This window comes from Dermacentor albipictus, chromosome 2, assembly GCF_038994185.2.
Source record: "Dermacentor albipictus isolate Rhodes 1998 colony chromosome 2, USDA_Dalb.pri_finalv2, whole genome shotgun sequence".
NCBI lineage: Eukaryota > Metazoa > Arthropoda > Arachnida > Ixodida > Ixodidae > Dermacentor > Dermacentor albipictus.
The window spans coordinates 66,958,976-66,980,385 of NC_091822.1; the positions used below are offsets into that span (position 1 = coordinate 66,958,976).

At 44.2% G+C, this 21,410-nt stretch overlaps 1 protein-coding gene across 2 annotated transcripts in view; it reads left to right on the forward strand.

The window, feature by feature from the left end:
* Positions 1 to 21,410, forward strand: part of LOC135903204 (uncharacterized) — a 44,132-nt gene that overhangs the window by 10,714 nt on the left and 12,008 nt on the right. For both annotated transcript variants that reach the window (XM_065433612.2, XM_065433611.2), the window contains exons 3-6: positions 3,913 to 4,095; positions 8,674 to 9,063; positions 16,568 to 16,881; positions 20,477 to 21,175. In XM_065433612.2, coding sequence (XP_065289684.1) covers positions 3,913 to 4,095; positions 8,674 to 9,063; positions 16,568 to 16,881; positions 20,477 to 21,175 — 1,586 coding nt within the window. The remainder of the gene's footprint in view (positions 1 to 3,912; positions 4,096 to 8,673; positions 9,064 to 16,567; positions 16,882 to 20,476; positions 21,176 to 21,410) is intronic.

Sequence of the window (21,410 nt, forward strand, 5' to 3'; positions counted from 1 at the left end):
AAAGGACACGCTCAGGTATCAGCAGTAGCGTCATAGCAGACGTGGCATACCTGGGGTCCGTGAACATAGTGGACGCGTTGCAGCAGAAACGTTTGAAGTAGGGTTTCCGGGTAGCGTCTGAGCCGTTCTAAGTCCGAAGAAGTGGTCGCAGGATGTAGGGATGCTTTCCATAGTAGTGCCTGAAGTCCTTAATGTAAGTCGTTGCAGTAGTGTGCAAGAGGGGATTCTTCAAAAGCAGCATGGGCAGCAACTTGGATGCATCACGGCAGCAGTAGTAGAGGTAAAACAGGGATGCGTTTCAGTAGGAGCAAAGTCCCTGGCATCCACCAAAAAAGTATAATGAGAAGTAGCAGTATTGTAGCAGCGGTAAGGCTTGGAAATAGTGCCCACAGCAGTAAAAGTCCTTTTCATCTCGTCACCAATATTACTTTGGCGTGGCCGCCAAGAACACCATGCCGGGCAGGTTGGGCACGCCGGGACGGCGGCCTAAAGAAAGACGCAGACAAGGACCAAGGCTGAGAGAGAATTTATTGAAGCGCGGCTCCTTAAATAGGCATAATGTCGCTATCACAGTGCCCCCTGAGGGCGAGCAAGTTTCGGTCTCGAAACCGAAACTCCGATGTAACATAATTTTTGTCATTGCTGTGACTAATTAAAAATCTACAGGTACTACATCCGAACCCACTTATAACAATATTCAAAGGCCAGGAAAATTCTATTGTTATAACTAATAATGGTTATAACCAGGGGGATGGCAGAGCTGATATGAGAAAACTATATAGGCAGGGAGGCCAGTGCTCCTCACCACCACCTTCCTCTGCCTGGCTGCAGATTGTGTTCACTGGTTTAACTGGTTCCTAGGTGCTCCAGTTGCGCGTAACAAGCTGCGGCTGTTGGCGTTAAAGAATGGCACTGCTATAACAACTGCAAAGAGGTGTCACAGGTGGCAAGTGATATGCAAGTACTGCCGAGGCATTGCTTTGGTGGCCCGGAAAGGGGCCGTTTAAAAATTGCAAAAAGGCTACCGCGGCACCCTGTCAGCTTGAGAAATCCAGAAGAAATGCTGAGGAGAGATCGCCACAAGCATCTCACCATGCGCTGGCTTGTACGAGAAAGGCCTATGTCAGTCAGCCATGCGTTTTCCATGAAAATTGCCGACATCCTTCTCCAAGGCATCCAAGTGCTTCACGTAGTGCAGTGGAAGGTTCCTCTTCAAAACTAAGCCTCGGAGGGGTGTGGGAGGGACTGAATCATGCCGGGCCTCCTGTGAGAAGAATGTTGAGGCAGCCTGCCCTACCGTGTCATCGCTGCCGTCGCTATTCGATGCAAGCACGTTCACGATGATCGTCTTATCATTTAGAAGCACTTGGTTTCCAAATCTACAGCCGTGCGCTTTCTTTTCACCGGCAACGTCGTGCATTGCCAATGATCAGTGGGCGGACAAGCCATCTTCTGTTTTGGCGGCGAGTCAGGCGAAGTTAAGAAACTGCATGCCCAGGAACGACTTCGACCCAACCAAAAAAAATGAATGTGAGTGATTAAGCTGTTTGAGAACTGCCAAACTGCACTGAATAAGGAGCCAGCGAGCAACATGCGAGCAATCTGCTTGCGGCGCAGTTGGCGGGGTCCATTTGTGTTTTGGAGGGTGGGGCGGTGTAGAGCTATGGGTGCAGCGCATTCGTGTTCGGAGGGGTGGAAGGGCGACGGGAGAGAACCGTGCGGATATGGCTGGAAAACGAGTGCGCAGCGGCTGTTGGAGCAGCGGCCCATTGTACCACGGCTCGAATTGCTCGTTTTATTTTTTTCTTTTCAAGGATTTTGCATTTTGCTACTTTTCGGCTTGGACACCCAGCAGCCAGACTTCATCGTTATAACCGATAATGCGGCACCAGGGCATTGTAGTAAGCAGGTTATTTCACGATGGAAAACATGCAAAAGTCGACGATGCAGCAGCCTTTCATTGTTATAACCGATATATTGTTGAAACCAGTATTGTTTTAAGTGGGTTCGACTGTATTACCAAACTCTGCATGCGCTAGACCGTTTTAGTATCGGGGTAATCTGCTTTAAAATTTAGCTTAAGATGTTGCTTAAGAGAGTTTCAGTACAGCGCTGGTGTTGGCTTATTCCATGTTCCATCCTGGTTTCGAAATGTCCTGCCATATTCCATTATTCTACCAAAATTAAGATTGGCCTGCACCAAACTGCTTTAATATGAAATTTCATCTGCTCTAAATTGCTCCGAATTCACTCTGCTCCAAGCTGCTCCAAAATACAATTTAGTCTGCTCCAAACTGCTCCAAAGCGCAATTTTACTTGCTACAGTAATTGCTTCAAAATGACATTCGGCAGTCCCATCCCTGGTCTTTTCAAAAGGTTTCTGCTGTTTTATTGACCTTCGAGTATTGCTGTCTGTAATACTGTGTCTGATAACACTGTTAAGTCCCATGTTCCTATATATACATTCTTTGATCAATAAAGTTCAATTGGTTTTCGGTGTTCGTGTTTCTATTTTCATTAACCACACGTCCATCTGCCCATACGTTGGTGCTTTGTGCTGTATTCTCGCTGCGTACTTAGAACAACTTGCCTAAATCACTATCCTGGTAATGATCACAACGAGAGATCTGCTAATGCCTTTGCACACATCCTTCGAAGACCTAGTGTTGCAAAAATGTCTTTAAAGTTTTCATTTTTTGGCATCAAGGCAAAGGCTGTTGATGAATTCAAGGCGCTTTAGGAACCTGTAAGGCACGCTTAAAGACGTGTTCAAGGTATACACGAGGCTGCAGAACCCCTGCGGCATCAATACACCTTGATAAAAGCCACTCTCCTCCATCTGTGCCAACAGTTGAGCTTTTAAAAGGATCACAGAATTTTCTTGTAGTACTGTATTACAGGTGAAAATTATGACAAATAGTGTCAGCAAGCTACAGTGGCAAGAAAAGAAGTAATAAATGCATGCTGATGCCCTTTTGGAATAGGACAGCAGGGACATTGAAGTACTTGGCACTAAAGAAGTAAATTTTCCTATGCGAAATTCCAGGCAATGCTTACGTTTATTCTTTCCAAGGAAGACAGGAAAATAGTTATGCGTAATGCGCCTTCATTTTATAGCTATATTCCGCTCCTTTTGCATAAAAGCAGTTGGAGGGACTCCGTGTGCTTCGTATAAAGACATGAAGGAATTTAAGGAGGGCTACAGAGACATTGCAGAAGTGGCTGGTATTGCTGGCTCCCACCAATGATTGCAATGTGTTTTTGTAACGCATGGTTACTGGCAACTAATAAATAATTAAAGACGATGCTATAGAACCAAGGGTCAGCTGCAAGCCGTATAACTGTAAAGGACAGCCGTTGACCAGGTTCATCACTGTAGCAAAGCTTATTGTTTCTTTTGAAGGCATAAGTTTGCCCATATAAGGTTTGTTTCTAAGAGTACTGCTTGCTTTGTCTGCCTGCTCGTGCTGCATGTCGCTACTTCCCCATGTTAACTATGCATAGTATTTGTAACAGGCCGGGTCTCAAAAATTGACGAAGTCCAAAGCCAGTATACTATAAGATCTGAATTGTTTGATTCTGCTTTACTCTTACAATTTAATGTTTTCAAGAGGCAAACACCAGTAATAACTTACGTGGGATGCAGCCCTAGTGAATGGAGGGGCATAAGAAAAATGAATAGGACAGAAATGCATTGTATACGTGCCCTGGTGGACGTATTCCAAGGCCTTCTCATTCAAGAGGCTCAATGAGAACAGTAACACTTACAGACTTACTGAGGTTTTCACTAAATTTACTACAAACAGATATTCTTGTCTTTACTGGTATTTTGCTAACGAAGCATTCACCTGAAATCAAGTGCATAAGTGAGAATTAACCACCTGGCTATTACATATATATTCTTTTCTTCAGCTGTAGTAAGGCGGAAGAGGAAGCGGGCTGGAAGCATCAAATGTGGAAAGATATGTTTTGCAACAATGACTGTCGCCGAAGCCAAGACAGGAGTTAGTGTGACGTTCCAACGCAAGCACAGGGGCCACGACTTTGACTTGTGCCATGTTTTTCTGTCCAAGTCGGAGAGAGGTGCTCTTGCAGGTAAGAAACTGCTTTGCTCCTAATCAACACGTGAAGGATAGTTCTTGGGATTTCAACCTCGCATGTATAAAGCACTGCTTATGCCACATCAGGCAATAAAAAAACCCAGAGCGATTATTAATGCATTAGAAATGCATCACACCTACATAATTCGAAGCCACTTTCACTGCCTGTGGGTTATTATAATTAAGGGCACCCCAAACAGCCTATAACTTCCAATTTGTTCCATTACATTTGGCTGTACCCGCCGCGGTTGCTCAGTGGCTATGGTGTTAGGCTGCTGAGCACGAGGTCGCGGGATCGAATCCCAGCCACGGCGGCCGCATTTCGATGGGGACGAAATGCGAAAACACCCGTGTACTTAGCTTTAGGTGCACGTTAAAGAACCCCAGGTGGTCGAAATTTCCGGAGTCCTCCACTACGGCGTGCCTCATAATCAGAAAGTGGTTTTGGCACGTAAAACCCCATAATTTTTTTTTTAACATTTGGCTGTGGTAACAACAATGTGGGATTAAAAGCTTCCTTAGTGAAGTCATTGGCATTTATTTTGCCTATACGACTGCTCCTATTGCAGCCAGCAGCTTTAGTTATTGTTGATATAGTTTGTTTGCATTGCCTTCATGTACCAATAAGCCAGGTGTAGTTCCTCCTGGTGCCCTGCAAGCCGCAGAGTACACAGTGGTTCTCTTTGTTCCTGGTTAATTTTGCAGCTTGCAGTTAAGTGGATCGATAGGGTGTAACATCGCCATGCAACCCAATGGCTATGAGAATAGCTGCAGTAAATCAGCCTTGAACAACTGTCATCCACGGGGGTTACTTAACACAAACTTAAATATATAACTACACAGTCATGCCTGTCCATTCTGCCTTAATTAAAATGTGAACATTGCGGGCTGCAGTAAAACCTGCAACCTAGCACAACCATTGCAGCTGATCCATGACAAATGCGGTTTCAGTGTGAAATTTCAGTTCAGCTTGCATTTTTTATACCACTATGTAGGGTTCAAAGACTGAATAGCTAACATCTTTTGGTGCTCATAAATATTATTTATGTGGCCATAGTGCAACGATTAGGACATTAGGATGATTAGGCAGGAACCTGACCCCACAAAACAGCTTGACACTCAATTTTAGCATAAAGTTACAGCTGTATGTGTTCCTTGTAAGGCTGGACGATTGATTTTTAAACGGACCCTGAAATGATTTTGTCGATTTTCTACAAACATACCGAGTCGTTACAGCAGGACCTTCTGATCATTAATTGACACATCTAAGTGCTCTGCGTAAAGCGTGTAATTTATTATAAGGTTTTAAAAATGCACATCGCTGCTGATCGCAGCACACTGCTCGGCGGAATTTTCAGCCAGCCCTACCCATATGACGTAAATCACTCAATTGATGTCATGTGGGCGAGCTATCGGATTGGCTGCTCAGGGCATGTCATCTATAATTTTTCCACCTTTACGGTAAACAAATGATGTTTGTAATAGTTGGAATGTTAGTTAATCTGGTTCTATAAAAAGAATGTAACAGAAAGAAAATGCACAAGAACAATTTCTCCCTACATTTAATAACTTCCAGCACACAGCAAGCGTCGTATGCTTGTGACGGGAGCTCCGCAGTCAGAGTCAGTCCCAGTCTTTTCGCAAGCACTATGATTCAACTTTGTTGCGTTGTGGACTGCAAACGTAGCGACTGGCAATATGTCAAGCTGCGACATCGTGTCCCTCTGCAAGGCACCAGACGAGCAAACTGGCTGCAGCGGATCGGACTGCCGCTATCAGATCAGCACCAGGATTTGCACGTTTGTGGCCGTCTTTTTACACCGGAAGATAACTAACGCAATAGCGAGTCCGGTATTAGAGTAAACGCAAGCGCAAGGGGACAGGGCCTGGCCGTGTACCCTTGCGTGTTTTTCACGGGATGAGTGGAAGCGCAAATGAAGGCGGAGCTTAGCCCCGATCATTCGGCGAGTGAGTTGAGAAGAATACGCATGACTACGGAGGAGGGTAGCTTGTAATCGTTCGTAGCTCTTTTATTATGAGACGTTTCACATAAATTGTGGTGTGAGTGATTAACTTTAGCTGTACTCTACGCATGTTCAAAATTTGCCCAAACCATTTCAGGGACCCTTTAGCTATCTAAATAATTGTTGAAAGATATGACTAATGCTTTTGTTGCCGCTAATTAAATAAAGTAAAATTCATCAACCAAACCAGAGAAAATGCCCTGTGATGTTATATGCAAGCTTATCTTGAGCACTGTGCATTTGTTACAATAGTCGACCCTTTTTAACACTTGCAATGTCGTTTGCCACTATGCATGGTTGTGAGATAGAAAAGTGACAGACACTGATGCCACAGAAGGTGTACGGGTAGTAAACAGTCTTCACTGTTTGAAAACGGATTGTAAATTGTCATATTTAACACTTTACGGTGCTGTGTACACAGTTGCGTCCGACAGTATGTAGCGTATCAACAGAAAAAGCATTGATGAAAGTAATCATATTTAACATGTGTCGCAAACATCATTAAACACTTCTGATTGGAATTGCGCTTCAAATTTGAATAATTTAGGCTGAACGCTTTAGTACAGTGAGTGGGCAGGGTGTCCTTGCTTGGTCTGAACATGTCATTGTATGTAGTGTGTTCACTTCTCTCGTTTCTCACAGTGTGTTGCACGAGGCATAATTTTCAATTGGCTGGGTAGGTGCTACTTAAGCCTGCTATGTATGAAATAGTTGATATTTTCACATCCGGTGTTCCTGCAGCGAGGTTTTCGCATGGAGTCCGCATTCTGTAAACTTGACAAAACTCGCTAAAGAAGTAAAAATTCTTAGTCCATTCTGCGGCTGTACGCTTATTATAGCTCTGAATATGCGAGAAATGCGGTAAAAGTAAGGTGTTAATCAACAGATGTAATTGGCACTTGGAAGGGGTTAACGAAGGCGTTGACAGTGTCAGAAAAGACAGCTTTTTCGGGGGTGGAATCCAAAGCCACAGTTGCTGGATGCCCGGAGCATCATTCTAACCAAAAACACTACCGCAGCTGCCATCGTCCCATCCACTTCTTTGTGGAATTTAATGTTATAAAAATACATTATGTTTCCTTTATGGAAAAAAAAAGTTTATCCACTATGCATGATGAAACTGAGAGCCTGGCTGCCAAGTTGATGCCTGCAAAAATAACGTACTTGCCGTACAGCAGCTGCTGACTTTGCAATCATATTTTGTAACGCTGTAGCCGATAGTCACCATTGCAGTTTATTAATGGCACTGAATATTAACATCGAAGAATCCACATAATTTTGCTGCTGCTGCTGCTGCTGAAGTCTGCTTGGTAGGAATGCTTGCCTCTCTCTCTGTCTTCGCAAGGAAGTACAACAGTGTAATAAGCTGGCCTAAAACAACAGGAAGGAACGTAGATTGCTTAAATAATCTAACGTACCACATTATAGACGCATTGATTGCAAGTCGGGTGGAACTGATTTTTCAAGGAAAAAAGGGCTGCCAATTACATTACATAATTTTTTTTTTTTTAAATGTAAACCTTGGCTCTTTGCATCCTTAACCCTTTCAGGATCAATGACGTGAATATACGGTGCCGCAAACAAGTCCAAAATGGTCGATGCCGTATATTTACGGTGCCGTCTGTACATTTAAAAAGCTCGCCGATTTCCTAACTTTTTCTTTGCTGGAAAGTGTTGCCACTGTGTGGGAATACACGAAATTTTTTTCTCGCACCTCCCTCTCTTGGTTTTCAGTGCATGGTTTGTTTTAGAGCTAGTTTGCTTGTCCCGGCGTGTCTATATACTACCGTTTGTGCATTGGCGTGTGCGCGGGCGGGCGGCGGTTAGTTTCTGTTTAGTTCCACGGGCGGTTTCGACTTCTTGTGCTCATGAAACTGATGGCTATCTCGTTACTAATTGCTCAAAGGCTGACTGCCTGTTACTCGCTCGTTTATTGCTCACAGGGGTGCACATATGAAGGATGCCCCCGTGCACGCGTTTCCTTTTCTTTTTTTTTTTTGGAGACTCGCAAAAGCTAATTGCCTCTGGTTGGCAATAAGATGAAGATTAGCGGAAGTTTGTCACACATCAGGTTTTTTGACGGGCACACAAACATACAGTTTCCTTGAGTGCGTTCACCTACTTAGTTCGAATATGCCATGGACGTAAATATTAGTGTAAGAGCAGGAACATTTGAGACTTACGAAATATTCTCGTGTGCGAATTTTCTAAGCTTCCAGCTATGTGTTTAACAATGCAACAAATTTTTTATTCTTATAGGTTTATTTACTGTTTTTATTGTTATTCATGAATAAACAGTTCATATATATATCGATGCAAAATATCTTTTTCTCACTTTATGGTCACCTTAGAAAAATTGTGGTAAATTTTTTTCGAAATAGGACCCTCTGTAGAATTTAAATCTGGAATAAAAAAATTATCGACCCTGCGCGGTCGCATACGGCGAAAGAAATCTACCCTGAAAGGGGTTAACGATTCTTTGCCGTTGGTTTAATGATTGCATTTCTGGTTGACCCACATAGACTTTTTTTCTATCTCTCTCTCTCTAGCCAAGCTTCGAGAGGGTGTACCCATGAAGGCAATACTGGAGGATGCACGAGCCAACGTGGATGAGACATTCCATCGCATGAATCGGATAACCAGGCAGGACCTCCACAGCATCATGAGGGATGCCAGAAATGCTGAGCGCCTGGACGCCAAGGACTACGTCAGCGTGCAGCTTTGGGTCGAGAGGATGCACGGGGAAAGGGACAACCCAGTGCTCTTCTTCAAACATCAAGGACAGCCCGACAAGAGTGACATTCTGGAGAGAAGCAGTGAGGAGCTCTTGGAAGACAGAGACTTCATGTTGGTCATCATGACCCAGCCGCAGCAGGAGCTTTTCAGTATGGTCGGAGCTGGCTGTGTGTGTGTTGACGGAACGCATGGAAGAGCAGCAGGTGAGCAACACGATATGAACGAATTCAAAGGAAAAAAGAATCTGCCTTAGTAGCTTAGTGGCTATGGCATTACACTGCTCGGCTCGAGGTCGTGTACTTGCATCTAGGCGCACATTTAATGAACCCTAAATGGGTCAGTATTAAATCAGGGTCCCACCCTGTGGCCTCATAATGAGATTGTTGTTTTGGCACGTAAAGCCACAGAATTAAAATTGTTATCATAGTAGTAACAAAAAGAAAATTGTAGTTTAAAGCAGCAAATCGCAGTGGGTACTTCTTATATGGGATAAATGATATTCTTCCATGCTTTCTGTTTTTCTGTTAGCTCAGTTTTTTCCACCCCGTGATTAGGTTTCAAGCAGTTCTCTGTCAATAGCAGACAGAATAAGATGAATTCAGTGCTCATTGTAGCGATGACATGAATGTGAAGCAGAGGGTGTCCCACACTTATGCTCCTCATCACCACGTGCCCAGCATTTCCTGTCCACACCATTACCACACAGTTCTTACAAGCGACGTATTACAGCTGCCATTGCATCCGTCTAGAGCGCGGGAACGGTTTGCATTTGTGCCTTTTACTGTAAGTGCAGATGGTTCGAGACTGGAATCCAAGACTGTTTGTCAACTAGGCGAACCATTGATTCGTAAGAACTTCAGTTTGGCCTAGTTGTTGTTTTATGCATATCATACTGACCGCTAATAAAAACTAGGACAGGGGAAGAGAACCAGCCCGTGTCGTCGTTTTGTGTTCTCGTCCCCTATCCTCGTCTTTATTAATGGTCAATGTAATATAAACCATTGATTGTTGCTATTTTTTGCTTGGCGAAGAAAATGGCCGGTACAGTGGGCAATGGTGACATGACAAAAGCGGTGTTATAGAACTGGCCCAGCTTGATTGCTGAGCGAATGCTTAGAATCCTTTCACGTAGGGTGGAGTGTGTGTTTTCATTGGTTTCATGAAACTAAAGAAAAAGTAGTGTGAGGGACCGTAGACTGCTGATTTGCTATCGTATGCTCGGAAGCAAACACTGCACGTTGTCTTGTTGAACCAGTAGCAGTTGCGGCAGACAGTGCAGACGCGCTCCAGTGCATCTCATTCCCGCACTTAAGAAGACGTGATGACAGCTGTGTATATGAAGACCTGATTCGTTACATCTCGCGGGACGGCGGGACACAACAGTCCCATTTTTCATGGCACTTCGCAGCCCAGTAGAGGCAAAATATAATGGCGATGATGGAGCTTTTTGTGCAGCTATGTCTCTGGACCTTGTTAGACATTGTTTTAATTTACTGTACGTCCACGTTCATTTCATCAAGAAGCAGGAACGGCTGCAGCAATTTCTTTTCATTACTTCCTCTTTCTTTTCTGTTATGGTGTTATTTCTTTCGTCTTTGTTCAAGGCACCACAATGATAACTTGAAACTTTTTTCAGCAAAATGTCTTGCCTAAGTAAAGACACAGGAGACCCCCAAGCGCATTTTTTCTTGTATTTGTTCACGGAAAATATTTAGACATGTTTTCATGACAGCTGCAGGCTTTTATGATTTCGGTAAAGTTAGGCGTCCAAGTTTGCCGTGCGTCCGCCTACCAATATCAGGTTATCCATTAGACTCATGTACACATCATAGCGCTATAATATACAAGCAATATGACGCATTTGAGGCTTTCCTAAGAGCATCTGTTTTCCGAAAACTGATGTGATAATGGGCATCCTTGAAATACGATGAAAGTATAAAGGATGCTCAATAAGTACAGCGAAAACATGCAAAACATTTCTGTTCATCCTGCCTAACCCTTTCAGGGTCAATGACGTAAATATACGGCGCCGCACACAAGTCGAAAATGGTCGATGCCGTGTATCTACGGCGCCGCCTGTACGCTTAAAAAGCGTGCCAATTTCATAATTTTTGCTGTCCTGGCATGTGCTGCCACTACGTGGAAGTACAGGGAATTTTTTCCTCATGCCTCCCTCATTTAGTTTTCGTTGCATGATTTGTGTTAAAGCTAGTTTGCTCCGGTGCGTCTAAGGCTACCGCTTGTGCATTGACGTGTGCAGGCGGGCAGGTGGTTGTTTGGGTTTTGTTCCGCTGGAAGTTTTGGATTCTTGCGCTCGCAACACTGATGGCTATCTCGTTACTAATTTCTCAAAGGGCTGCTGCCTGTTTCTCGCTCGTTTAGTGCTCACAGGGGTGAGTATAGGAAGGATGCCGCCATGCATGCGTTTCCTTTCCTTCTCTTCTTTTTGGGGGGGAGGGGGGAGACTTGCAATATCTAATCGCCTCTGGTTAGTGATAAGATGAAGATTAGCGGAAGTTTGTCATGCATTTTACTTTTTTGACGGGCACACAACCACACAGTTTTCTTAAGTGCAGTCACCTACGCAGTTCGATTACGCTATGGACATAAATTTTAGTGTAAGAGCAGGAATATTTGAGACTTGCGAAATATTCTCATGTGCGTATATACTAAGCTTTGAACTATAACAATGCATCAAATGTTGAATTCTTATAAGTTCCTTTTTTTATTGTTGTTATTCATGAATAAAGAGTACATATATACCAATGCAAGATATCTTTTTCTCACTTTATGGTCACCCTAGAAAAATCATGGTAAATTTTTTTCGAAATAGGTCCCTTCGAAGAATTGGAATCTGCAATAAAGAAAATCGACTCTGGGTGGTCGCATATGAGGAAAAAAATCTACTCTGAAAGGGCTAATGTGCTAGTTTACACAGGCTGCTTCTGATGATATTACAGGCAGCTAGCAATGAGGAGGTAGAAGTGGACAGTGAAGCCATTTAATGCTCCCCTCACAAAAAAAGAAAAAGAAAGATAGTCTGTGTGGACAGTGGGACATACAACCTTCCACTTTTTTTTCTCCCATACAAAATCCTTGTCAGCTTTCAGATTAAACTTTCTGTGAACAATTCCTGATCGGGAATGCATTCGTAATGTTCCAGATGAAAATAAATTAGGTGCTTTGGTGGGTACAATAAAGGGTTAAGCATAATTTGTTGGCAGCTTTATTGTTATTTCAGCATCACTGTTCAGTGGCCTTTTAAAAGAGACTCTGCAGAGCTTCTCGAACATGGGAAACCGACCTGTCCATCACCAAACAATGCTGCCATGAACGTCTCAGTCAAAAATTATTTCTGATCAATAGGGTTCAATCACAAAGTCACACAGTGGATTACAATCGAGAGATACTGCAGTCGAGGGGTACAGGTTGATTTTGACTGCCTGGGCTTCTTCAGCATGCATTACGATGTGATAACCACACACATGTTCTTGTATTTTTCCACGTTTTAAATGAAGCTGTCACAGCAGTTGGGTGCAAACTCATGATGTTGTGCCACCACAGCATCCACTGAGCTCTGCAATGGGCGAATGCTGCTTGTTTATTTATTTATTTGATTGACTGGCATATTTCAGCGCTCTAGAAGCCCAGTGAGCACTAATTACATGGAGAATGGGTAAAGGCGACGATACACATTTGAATACATTTAATTCCTCGCCGTACAGAAGGAGAGCTAGAAGTCTTGCTGCAGAGATCTCTGCCGCATGACATGACTTTCCTGCCAGCTTAGTAAGAAGGGTGTTGCGAGGCAGGTACATGTAAATGGATGGAGCTTAGACAGAAAAAGCAAAAGGGTACTGCCACAATATGTTGCACAAACGAGGCACATAAAATGACATAAAAGGTATATATAGAAGTACAGTATTAAAAAAATATGTAAAGGCAAACGCTATGACAGATCAGAAAGGTTGTATATATATATATATATACAGTCAAACCTCGATATATCGAACACGGATATATCGAATTATTGCGTATATCGAACACTTCCTATATCACGTGGAAAATCGCATGCATTTTTAATTTTTTATTTCGAACGGGGCCGGATGTGAAATGGATATATCGAACTTCGCTGCCCCAGACCAAGTGCGCTCTGTTGACAGGAGGCGAGCTTTCCCGCAACACTCTCGAAGATAGAGGCGGAGCGATGGGCGTTTCCGACTGCTGCGTACGACAGCTCCCACATCGGTTGCGCCGAGGGCGCCATTTGAACGTAGCGGCGTACACACGCGGCGGCTTGGAGCCAGCCACGGCCGGTCTCGAGGCGAGCGCGCGCTTCCCCTCGAGACCGGCCCGGCCGCCTCAATCCGCGCGCCCGCCGTGCGCGTGATCGAGGTGGCCGTGGAGCCAGTAGGAGCGCTTTGTCGGTGCTGAGCCACACAGCATGTGCATTGAGGACTTCGTTGGCGGTGACGACAGCACCGGAACAGTGGCGGAGTTAACAGACGTGAGATCGCGGCAGAAGGGACTGCTGAGCGGCCAAACGAAGACGCTGCCGAGGCTGATCCAGCAAGCGCTGATGTTTCCCCGCTCCCGACTGCAACTGAGGCTGTAGCTGCTTTGGCCGTTGTACGCCGCTACTGCGGCGCAATAGAAGGCACTGGACCGTCTCTTGTGGACCGTTTGGACTATGTTGAGGACGCCGTGGTCAAGCACGCGGTTGCCAATATGAAGCAGGCTACGCTGGTTCAGTACTTTCAGCGAACGAAATAAATACTTTGTTTGAAGCTTCATGTGAGTATCTATTGCGCCACGATTGGTTCGTTGATTGATTTGTGCTAGTTTTTGACGCGTTTTCTACGTGATTTTATATATCGAATTGTGGCTATATCGAACTATTTTGCGATCACTGCGCTGTTCGATATATAGAGGTTCGACTGTATATATATTTCTAAATTTAGAAATTTTATATGCTATATATCGCGTGCGCGCGATTAAATACAGCAAAATTATATTTTATTGCCCAAGATAAAGAATAGTAATGCAGAAAAACAAAGCAGTCACAGAAGGCTGCTGTGCTGTGGTTGGCCTCTTTTTGCACAGTATACAAAGCCTCACAGGAAGGATCTGATGCACAAATGCCGTGATATAGCAAATATGAAGTTCGCTACACCATTTTCTGTCATAATAAGAAAGCGTATATTAAAGCGAATAGGTTTCTTTGGCTCCTACGGCTGTTTTCGCGATTGGCGGTCTATGGTCAGACTCTTTCGCTGCTTGTTGAGTCTATTAGCTTACATTAACAATAATCGTTGATGGCTTTTGCACAATTTTTAGGTATCTTCAAAATGCAGTACTACTTGTTAAACTCGACAAAGTTCAGAACTTTGTATGGTCCTCTGTACATCTTGGCTTCTTAAAATTCACAGTAAGACAGTTCTTTCCTTAGCTGTCAAATTTGTTTTTTTTTTAGGTTTCCAGTAAGGAGCAACTTACATGATCACATGGTTGAAAGCTTAGAAATGTGAATTGCACCTGCTTAAAATTAACTTCCTTTTAGATAACACTCAGTGGAACACACAACAGTAATATAGGTAATATTATACTGCAATACTATTGTATCAGCAATACTACTGTATCAATTTGTAATAGAGCTAAAAGTGAAAATTGGTGCTTGCTGATTGGGCTCCAGAATAAAAAAAAAATATCAATTTTCTTAAATGCCCACGAGTACAAACAGTGAGAAAACATTGCTCGTGGAAAACATGTTTAAACTTGAGAAAAATTGTGCCTTTTATTTGGCAGGGACTTGTGTGGGAGCTCTGCCGTTCACCATCAGTGCAAGGTCAGATAGTGCATGTTGTTCAAACTACTTAGTTCCTACAAAGTGTTCTTAGAATGAAAGAAAGTTGCATTCAAGCGTATCTTCAGAGCAACTTTTCTGGTTGCAAGAAATTTAAATGTTCGTTACGAACCAAGCAGTGCAGTGCGTCTTTTCTGATTACATTTGCACAACATGTTACGTGCAAGACCTTGACGAATATTGTTTTGCTTTTTGTTTTAAAAATAAGATGTCACTGTTTTGCAATGTGAAAGTCCTGTGTCATAATTTTTTGTTTCTCATCACTGGATCTCTACATATACGGAGGCTTTTCTTGACACCTAAAAACATATCCATGCTCCCAATTTTGTGAAGCCGAGACATGCAGATGGCATCAGAAACCTAACAGAAATTGAAAAATGCAGCATTTTTGCAGTCATTTGTGAACTACATTAAAAAATATTTTTCATATTAGACAATGATATAAACTTAATAATTTTTTTTTGCTCACCAAGGAAATGCTCACCAGGAAATGCGAGGATGTTGGGAGTATACAAAGAGTGTATTTACAATATATATATGAAATGAGTCAGAGTAGTTAAGATCGCTAACCGCCAATACGCAGCAGCCACCGTCGTGCGATCTTCTTCCTCTCTCTTTCTTCATCCTTCCTTAACAATATTTTTTATCTGCGCCCAAATGTCACCTCCACTTGACCGCTTTTAATGAGTTCTTTTAAATAAACTATTTTTTTTCTTAAGGAACAGAATCGCTTTGTCATTGAATTGTGTGTCCTATGCGAAAGCGGGAAGATAAAAAATATGAAACATAAATTGTCACTTATAAAGTGCCCATAGAAAATTATGAGTTTTTACGTGTGAATAAAGGTAACTGCCTGAACATTGACAGGTTTGCAAATTTTGGCAAATGGAATGAAAAAAAAAAAATGTTCTAGGACTGTCAGTTGCACCGCTCACGTGTCACATGGGTGACAAAAGTACCATTTGAGGTGTAAACCTCCACCTCGTGGGTTCCTGCAAAGTATGTTTGCCGAACACGTTCCTTTGTGCACAATCTCAATTATAATTGCTCGCATCAACAGCAAGACAGACAGCATGGGTGGCATTTCATGGTGTCTAACAGTGCTTTTGTCAATTTTCGCCCACAAGCAGCCTGCACAAATAAAATGACTATGTAGGAGTATGTAGGAGTACTACTTGAGTACATTTCAACCAGCATTTTAGAGTGCAGCTATTAAGCGCCCGTTCCTGTGTTGAGCATCGGAGTGCCTCAGTGTCGTCCTAACTGAGCAACCAAGCAGAGTGAAGGATGAAAGAGTGAACAAGGAGCACACCGTGGGATGAAAATCGAAGAGCGCGAGGAGGAAAGGGGAGGAGGAAGCTACAGTGAAGGCATCAGGTGGAAAGTGGAGGAGCAGGGTATGGTAAAAGCGTAAGAAGAAAAGCTTAGTGCCGTTCCGCAGCGATGATGGCTACAAGATGGCCGCCAGAGTAGCGCACATCGTCTGCTCACCAATGGCGTGCGGTGCACACGTCCAACAATACTATGTATGAAAACGAAGCGCTGCATTAGTGGAGGTCTCTTTGCAGCAACTGCTGTGAATTGTGCCCACCGATCATCCATGCGCTGTCTTTCGTGATCTCCCGATTAACGAGGCAGTCGCACCACGCTTGGCTCCGTTTGCAATGTGTCGCAGAAGACAGATCGTCTGCGCCAGCCAATATATTGCGAAATGAAAATGTGTAGAGCTGCGCACAAATTTCGCATTAGGGGGTATCGTAATCATCAGTGATTTTTTTGTTTACGTTCCACATCTCCTCCATTACAAACCAGTCTTTCTTTATTTTGTAAACTTCCTTTTTCAGGGCTTGACTTGCAGGTTATAACAGTGCTTGGCTTGGATGAATGTGGTGCTGGGTTTCCAGTGGCATACTGTATTACCAATCGCACGGACCAGAAAGCCATGTGCATCTTCTTTGCGGCAGTCAGGTCCAGGACAGGCCCGGTTGCAGCCAAAACCTTCATGACTGACGACGTACCTACATTCAACAACGCTTGGCAAGAAGTGATGGGGCAGCCTCAGCAACACCTCTTGTGTGCTTGGCACGTGGATAAGAGCTTGCGGCAAGCCATCAAGAAGCACATCCGGGACAATAAACGGAAGGTCTTCGCTTACAAGGTAGGTTGTCTCGCGGCACAAATGCCACTGTAGAAGGCGTTGCTGTGCTGACTGCAACAACTTCAAACGCTGCGCAATTTCATTCCCAGAGAAACGTTTCAGTTGCCCCCACTGCATTTGAATTGTTTTTCGTGCCCCTCCCCCCCCGCCCCCCAGTTGTCCAGTAGCTGGAAGGTAGGGGGGGTGACATCAGAGTTAATGGGAGTGACATCACAGCTAGTACTGTGACGTCACTCACAGTGACACACGATTTTGAGAATTATTCTATGCAACATCAGTTATTTGTTTAATCTGTTGCTTCATTGCACCATTTAAAGTTTAGAGAAATAATAAAACATACAAATCGATTTGTCTGTGTGTTTTTGTTTTAATTTGTACTGTAGCAAGAGAGATGTACTTCAGTTTCGTCTGCTTGTTCCCCACGCTTGCAAAAAGAGAAAGGATCTGACTTATACCGCTCAACAGGTGTTCCCGTGCAGAACACACAAAATTGTTCACTGTGTGAAACGAGACAAACACAACAGCTCACATGCGAGACCGTCTCCAGAAGTGCGCAACTCAGCGAAAACACAAAAAGAGAAAAAATAAAGAAGGTGGAGCCCATGACGTATCTGTCACACGATCCTCCAGCTCCGGTATGGAAGAACGCAGGGAAAGAATTTCACTTGGGGAAGCTAGACGGGGAAAGTGGAGAGAATGTCTACGTTTGCACTGACACTCGCCTCCTGAAATCATGGTTTAGTGGCACTTGAAACAGTCCTATCTCTGCTATTGAGCAACTAACCTGAAAACTTCTTGCGGTAAACGCTCCTTAGAGGGCACGCAACAACTTCCAGCGTTTAACCAAAATTTGCTGTGTGGCCTGGTGAGAGGCCCTTTAAGCTATAGTGCCTCGTCCTATATCTGCAGGTTAGCACATACCACAATCACTTTTTGTTGTGTAAAGCTTAACTTGCCCGCCCCAACTCGTGGTGGGGCCAATGCCACCCGGTGCCACAAAAGATTGTCCAGCTTCTTGGAAAGTAGAGAGACCATTCGACCGACGATTCCTGCTTTGGCGCAAGTTCGGCTATGCCTATATGGATGAGCATTGGAAACCTGCGGTGGCCTGGCAGCGACCTCAGCAAAGAACATAACCACCAACCGGCATACCAGAATGACTTATCACTGCCAACAGTATCGCTATGAGCATCTTAAACTATCTGCACAGTAGCACACGTGGCACAATGCGCAGTGTTGTTGTAAGCCTGCTGAGCAGTTTTATTAGGGGATAACCCAAAAGTGCCGTCATTCACTGCTGCCTCTTTGAGTGGGACTGCTTCAAGTTTACATCACTTGCAGAACCAAAAGCAGGATACCAGTAGAAGGATAATTTTCTGTACTGTTGCCACAGTGCCAAGCAAAAAATAGAACAAAAAAAAAGGAAATAGAGCTCTGAAATCATTTGATGCTACAGCTGCTGTAAATTTGCAGGAACGAGATATTCATTTTGAGAATAAATTTTTTACGTATGGTGGCAATGTCCCGACAGTACAGTCGAACCCAACTGTATTGAACCCGTTTACATCGAATTATTCTGCATTTCGAACACAGTATAGTTACAATGAGTACATATAGCAAAAATTACGCTTACATCGGACAAAAATTGCTGCGACTCCAGATATATCGAACGTCAAGCGGTGCGAAAGTGCCCCTAGAAGTTGGCTTTCCCTTGTGATGGCGTGGAAACCCGGCAGCATGGCTCCATCCAGCCACACTCCTTACTGTGACCGTACTGCGTCGGGCGATCTGTTGACACCCCCCTGCAAAAAATGATCCTGGCCCACCCGCAGCATTTGCTCAGACAGCCAGTCGGAGGCTCTTGTACCCTTGTCGTGCAAGATGGCGGAAGTGCGAGTTGTCTCGCTGCTTTTCTGGTTCATTGTGTTTGCGCCTTGTGGACTTTCTCCTGCAGCGTTGCCGTGATGAAGTGTCAGAATTTGCCTTTCGTTGTGAAGCTAGAAATTGTAAATCGAGTCGAACGCGGTGAGAAGTTGGATGTCGCCGCAGCCTGCAAGATTCCACGGAGTACTCTCAGCGCAATCTTGAAGAATAAGGGGGAGGTTAGGGCTAAAGTGGACAAACTTGCAACCTGGTGTTTGGTGCTCGATGCGTACGCACGGCCGCGTATAAATGGTTCACCTGAAATTGCTTCAGATGTGCTGGCTTTTGCGTGCCTGATGGTGACTGAAAATTCTGATGAGTACGACGAAGCTGTTGCCGGTGTTGTCGAAGTTTGGAGCGAGCTGTCAGAATTTTCGGAAGCCGTGTAGGAATCCACGGCCAAAGAATTGGTGAGTGCGGATGATGGTGTCGCGACCACGGGAGAGCCCGAAAATGAAGAGCTGCTTTGCTGACATCGTACCGAGCACAAGTGAAAGTGTACACAATGAGAAAAGCAACGACGATCCTTTGCCCACATCCTCCGAGGTGATTCGTGCACTCGCATTAGACCAGCGTTTCTGCATGAATATGGAAGGTTGCCGCCTCAGCTGCTCTGACTCTTTAGACAATGTGGAGGAATGCATGTGTTGTAGGCTGTGAAATTGCCCAAGCAGAAGAAAATGCCGGACTATTTAATGCGAAACTAAGTTAGTTTCATCAATAGGGTGATTTTATAAATGGTATTTGCTTTTACGATGTCCAATTCTCTAGCAGGCTTAGATCGAATTATGCCCTATATCGAACTAATAGGCGCTTTTTTGCGAGTTCGGTATAGCCGGGTTCGACTGTGCATTGTCCCCCACAACTACGAAAATGGGCAAAATAGCCAAAGAAGGCTATTCACTTTAATGAAGCTCTTTCTTGCTTTAAGCAAACTAGGCTGTTTTCTGCCATTTATTCAACGGCGGCATTTTTTAAGAACGAGTTCAGTGTAGCTGGGTTGGAATGTGCATTTTTCCTCAAAACTACGAAAATGTGCGAAATAGCCAAAGAGGGCTATTCACTTCAATAATGGCCTTTCTTGCTTTAAGCAAACTAGGGTGTTTTCTGCCATTTATTCAATGGCGGCATTTTTTTTAAACATTTGAATTATAGCCCAGTGCTGATGTGCCTCTTGTGTATGAAAGTATTGCGTGTTTTATGCAAGGGTAAGCTTGTAAGATTTGACATAGGGAAGCCGCAAGCTGTGAACTATGCCAGTTCAGTTATTATGGGGCCAGTTACCAGCAGTGGGATGCCTTAGGCACGTAAATGGGCCTTCATTCATGGAGTACCAGTTTTTGAACAGCTGCCTTTTTGGGAATATTGTCCGCTTGCAGGCTGACCATTGTGGCTAGCTACCTGTAGATGGCCGTGTAGCAGAGCGCTGGTCCAACGCAGCAAGTTCGTTTCCGAGCTCTGGGATGCTGCTGCATGAAACGAAAAAAATGCTCACAGAATGCCTTGGGCACGCTTAAGATGCAAATAAAACCTGAGTTATTATATCGGAATATGCACTGAAGGGTAAAAAGAGTCAGTCAGCATAATGTTTAGTGCAGTGATGAAATGAGAATATCATGCGCACCAAGTTATTAACATGTGCTGCTCACTTTCGCTGCCACCGTCTTTGCAGGCCGTCAAGGGCATCATGGACGCTCCAGATGAGGAGGCACTTGAAGTACAGATCAAGGACTTCTTGCACTGGTCTGATCTGGAATCCAACGAAGAAGCAGGCGTCCTCGGTTTCAAGGAATACTTTCTGCACCACTATGCAGAGCGGGCCGAAAGCTGGGCAGGCTGTTTCAGGAAGGGTGCTGGGAACAAGAACCACATGCACCTTGATGCATTGCATAAAGTACTCAAGCACTGGCACTCGCAAGAAAAAGCAGACAAAAAGGTAGACAAGCTGGTGTCATTACTTCTAAAGGTGACGAGGGATACAGTGTTCGACCACCTGGCAAGGTTTATGGGGAATGCAGAAAGCGAATTTGAGCGTGCTACCCGAGCAAGACACACCAAGGGCCTAAACATAGCACCCAATCAAATCGGCATCGTGGCTTTCCGTCAGTGGGCAGTCAATTCACAAACGTACGACGCAACCACATATGCTGTGACCCTTGAACGCACGAAGTGCTGCGATGCGTGCGGACTGGCGTGCACTGCGTGCAAAGTCTGCATCCACAATGTTACGTGCTCTTGTGCAGATTACGAGCTGCGGAGAAACCTGTGTAAACACATCCACGCTGTATTCACAGGCAGACCTACACACAGCTACAGTCCACACTCCGACGAAGGCGACGTGGACTCAATGGATGTGCCGGACGAACCGCAGGTAAGTTTGCAGGTGATCTATAGAACTCTTGGCATCAGATGTTCTCGCACCCACTAAATGACAGATTCAAAGACATTCTGTAACCCATTATAAGCATTAATGATAAAACTTTTTGTGGAGAACAAGCCTGACTTTGTGTTCCGGAGGGCTGATTAGCAGCAGCAAAATTAGCATATTGGAGCACAAGATATTTAATTTGGAGCCACTGCATCAAAGGCAAAGGCAAGCGCAGAAA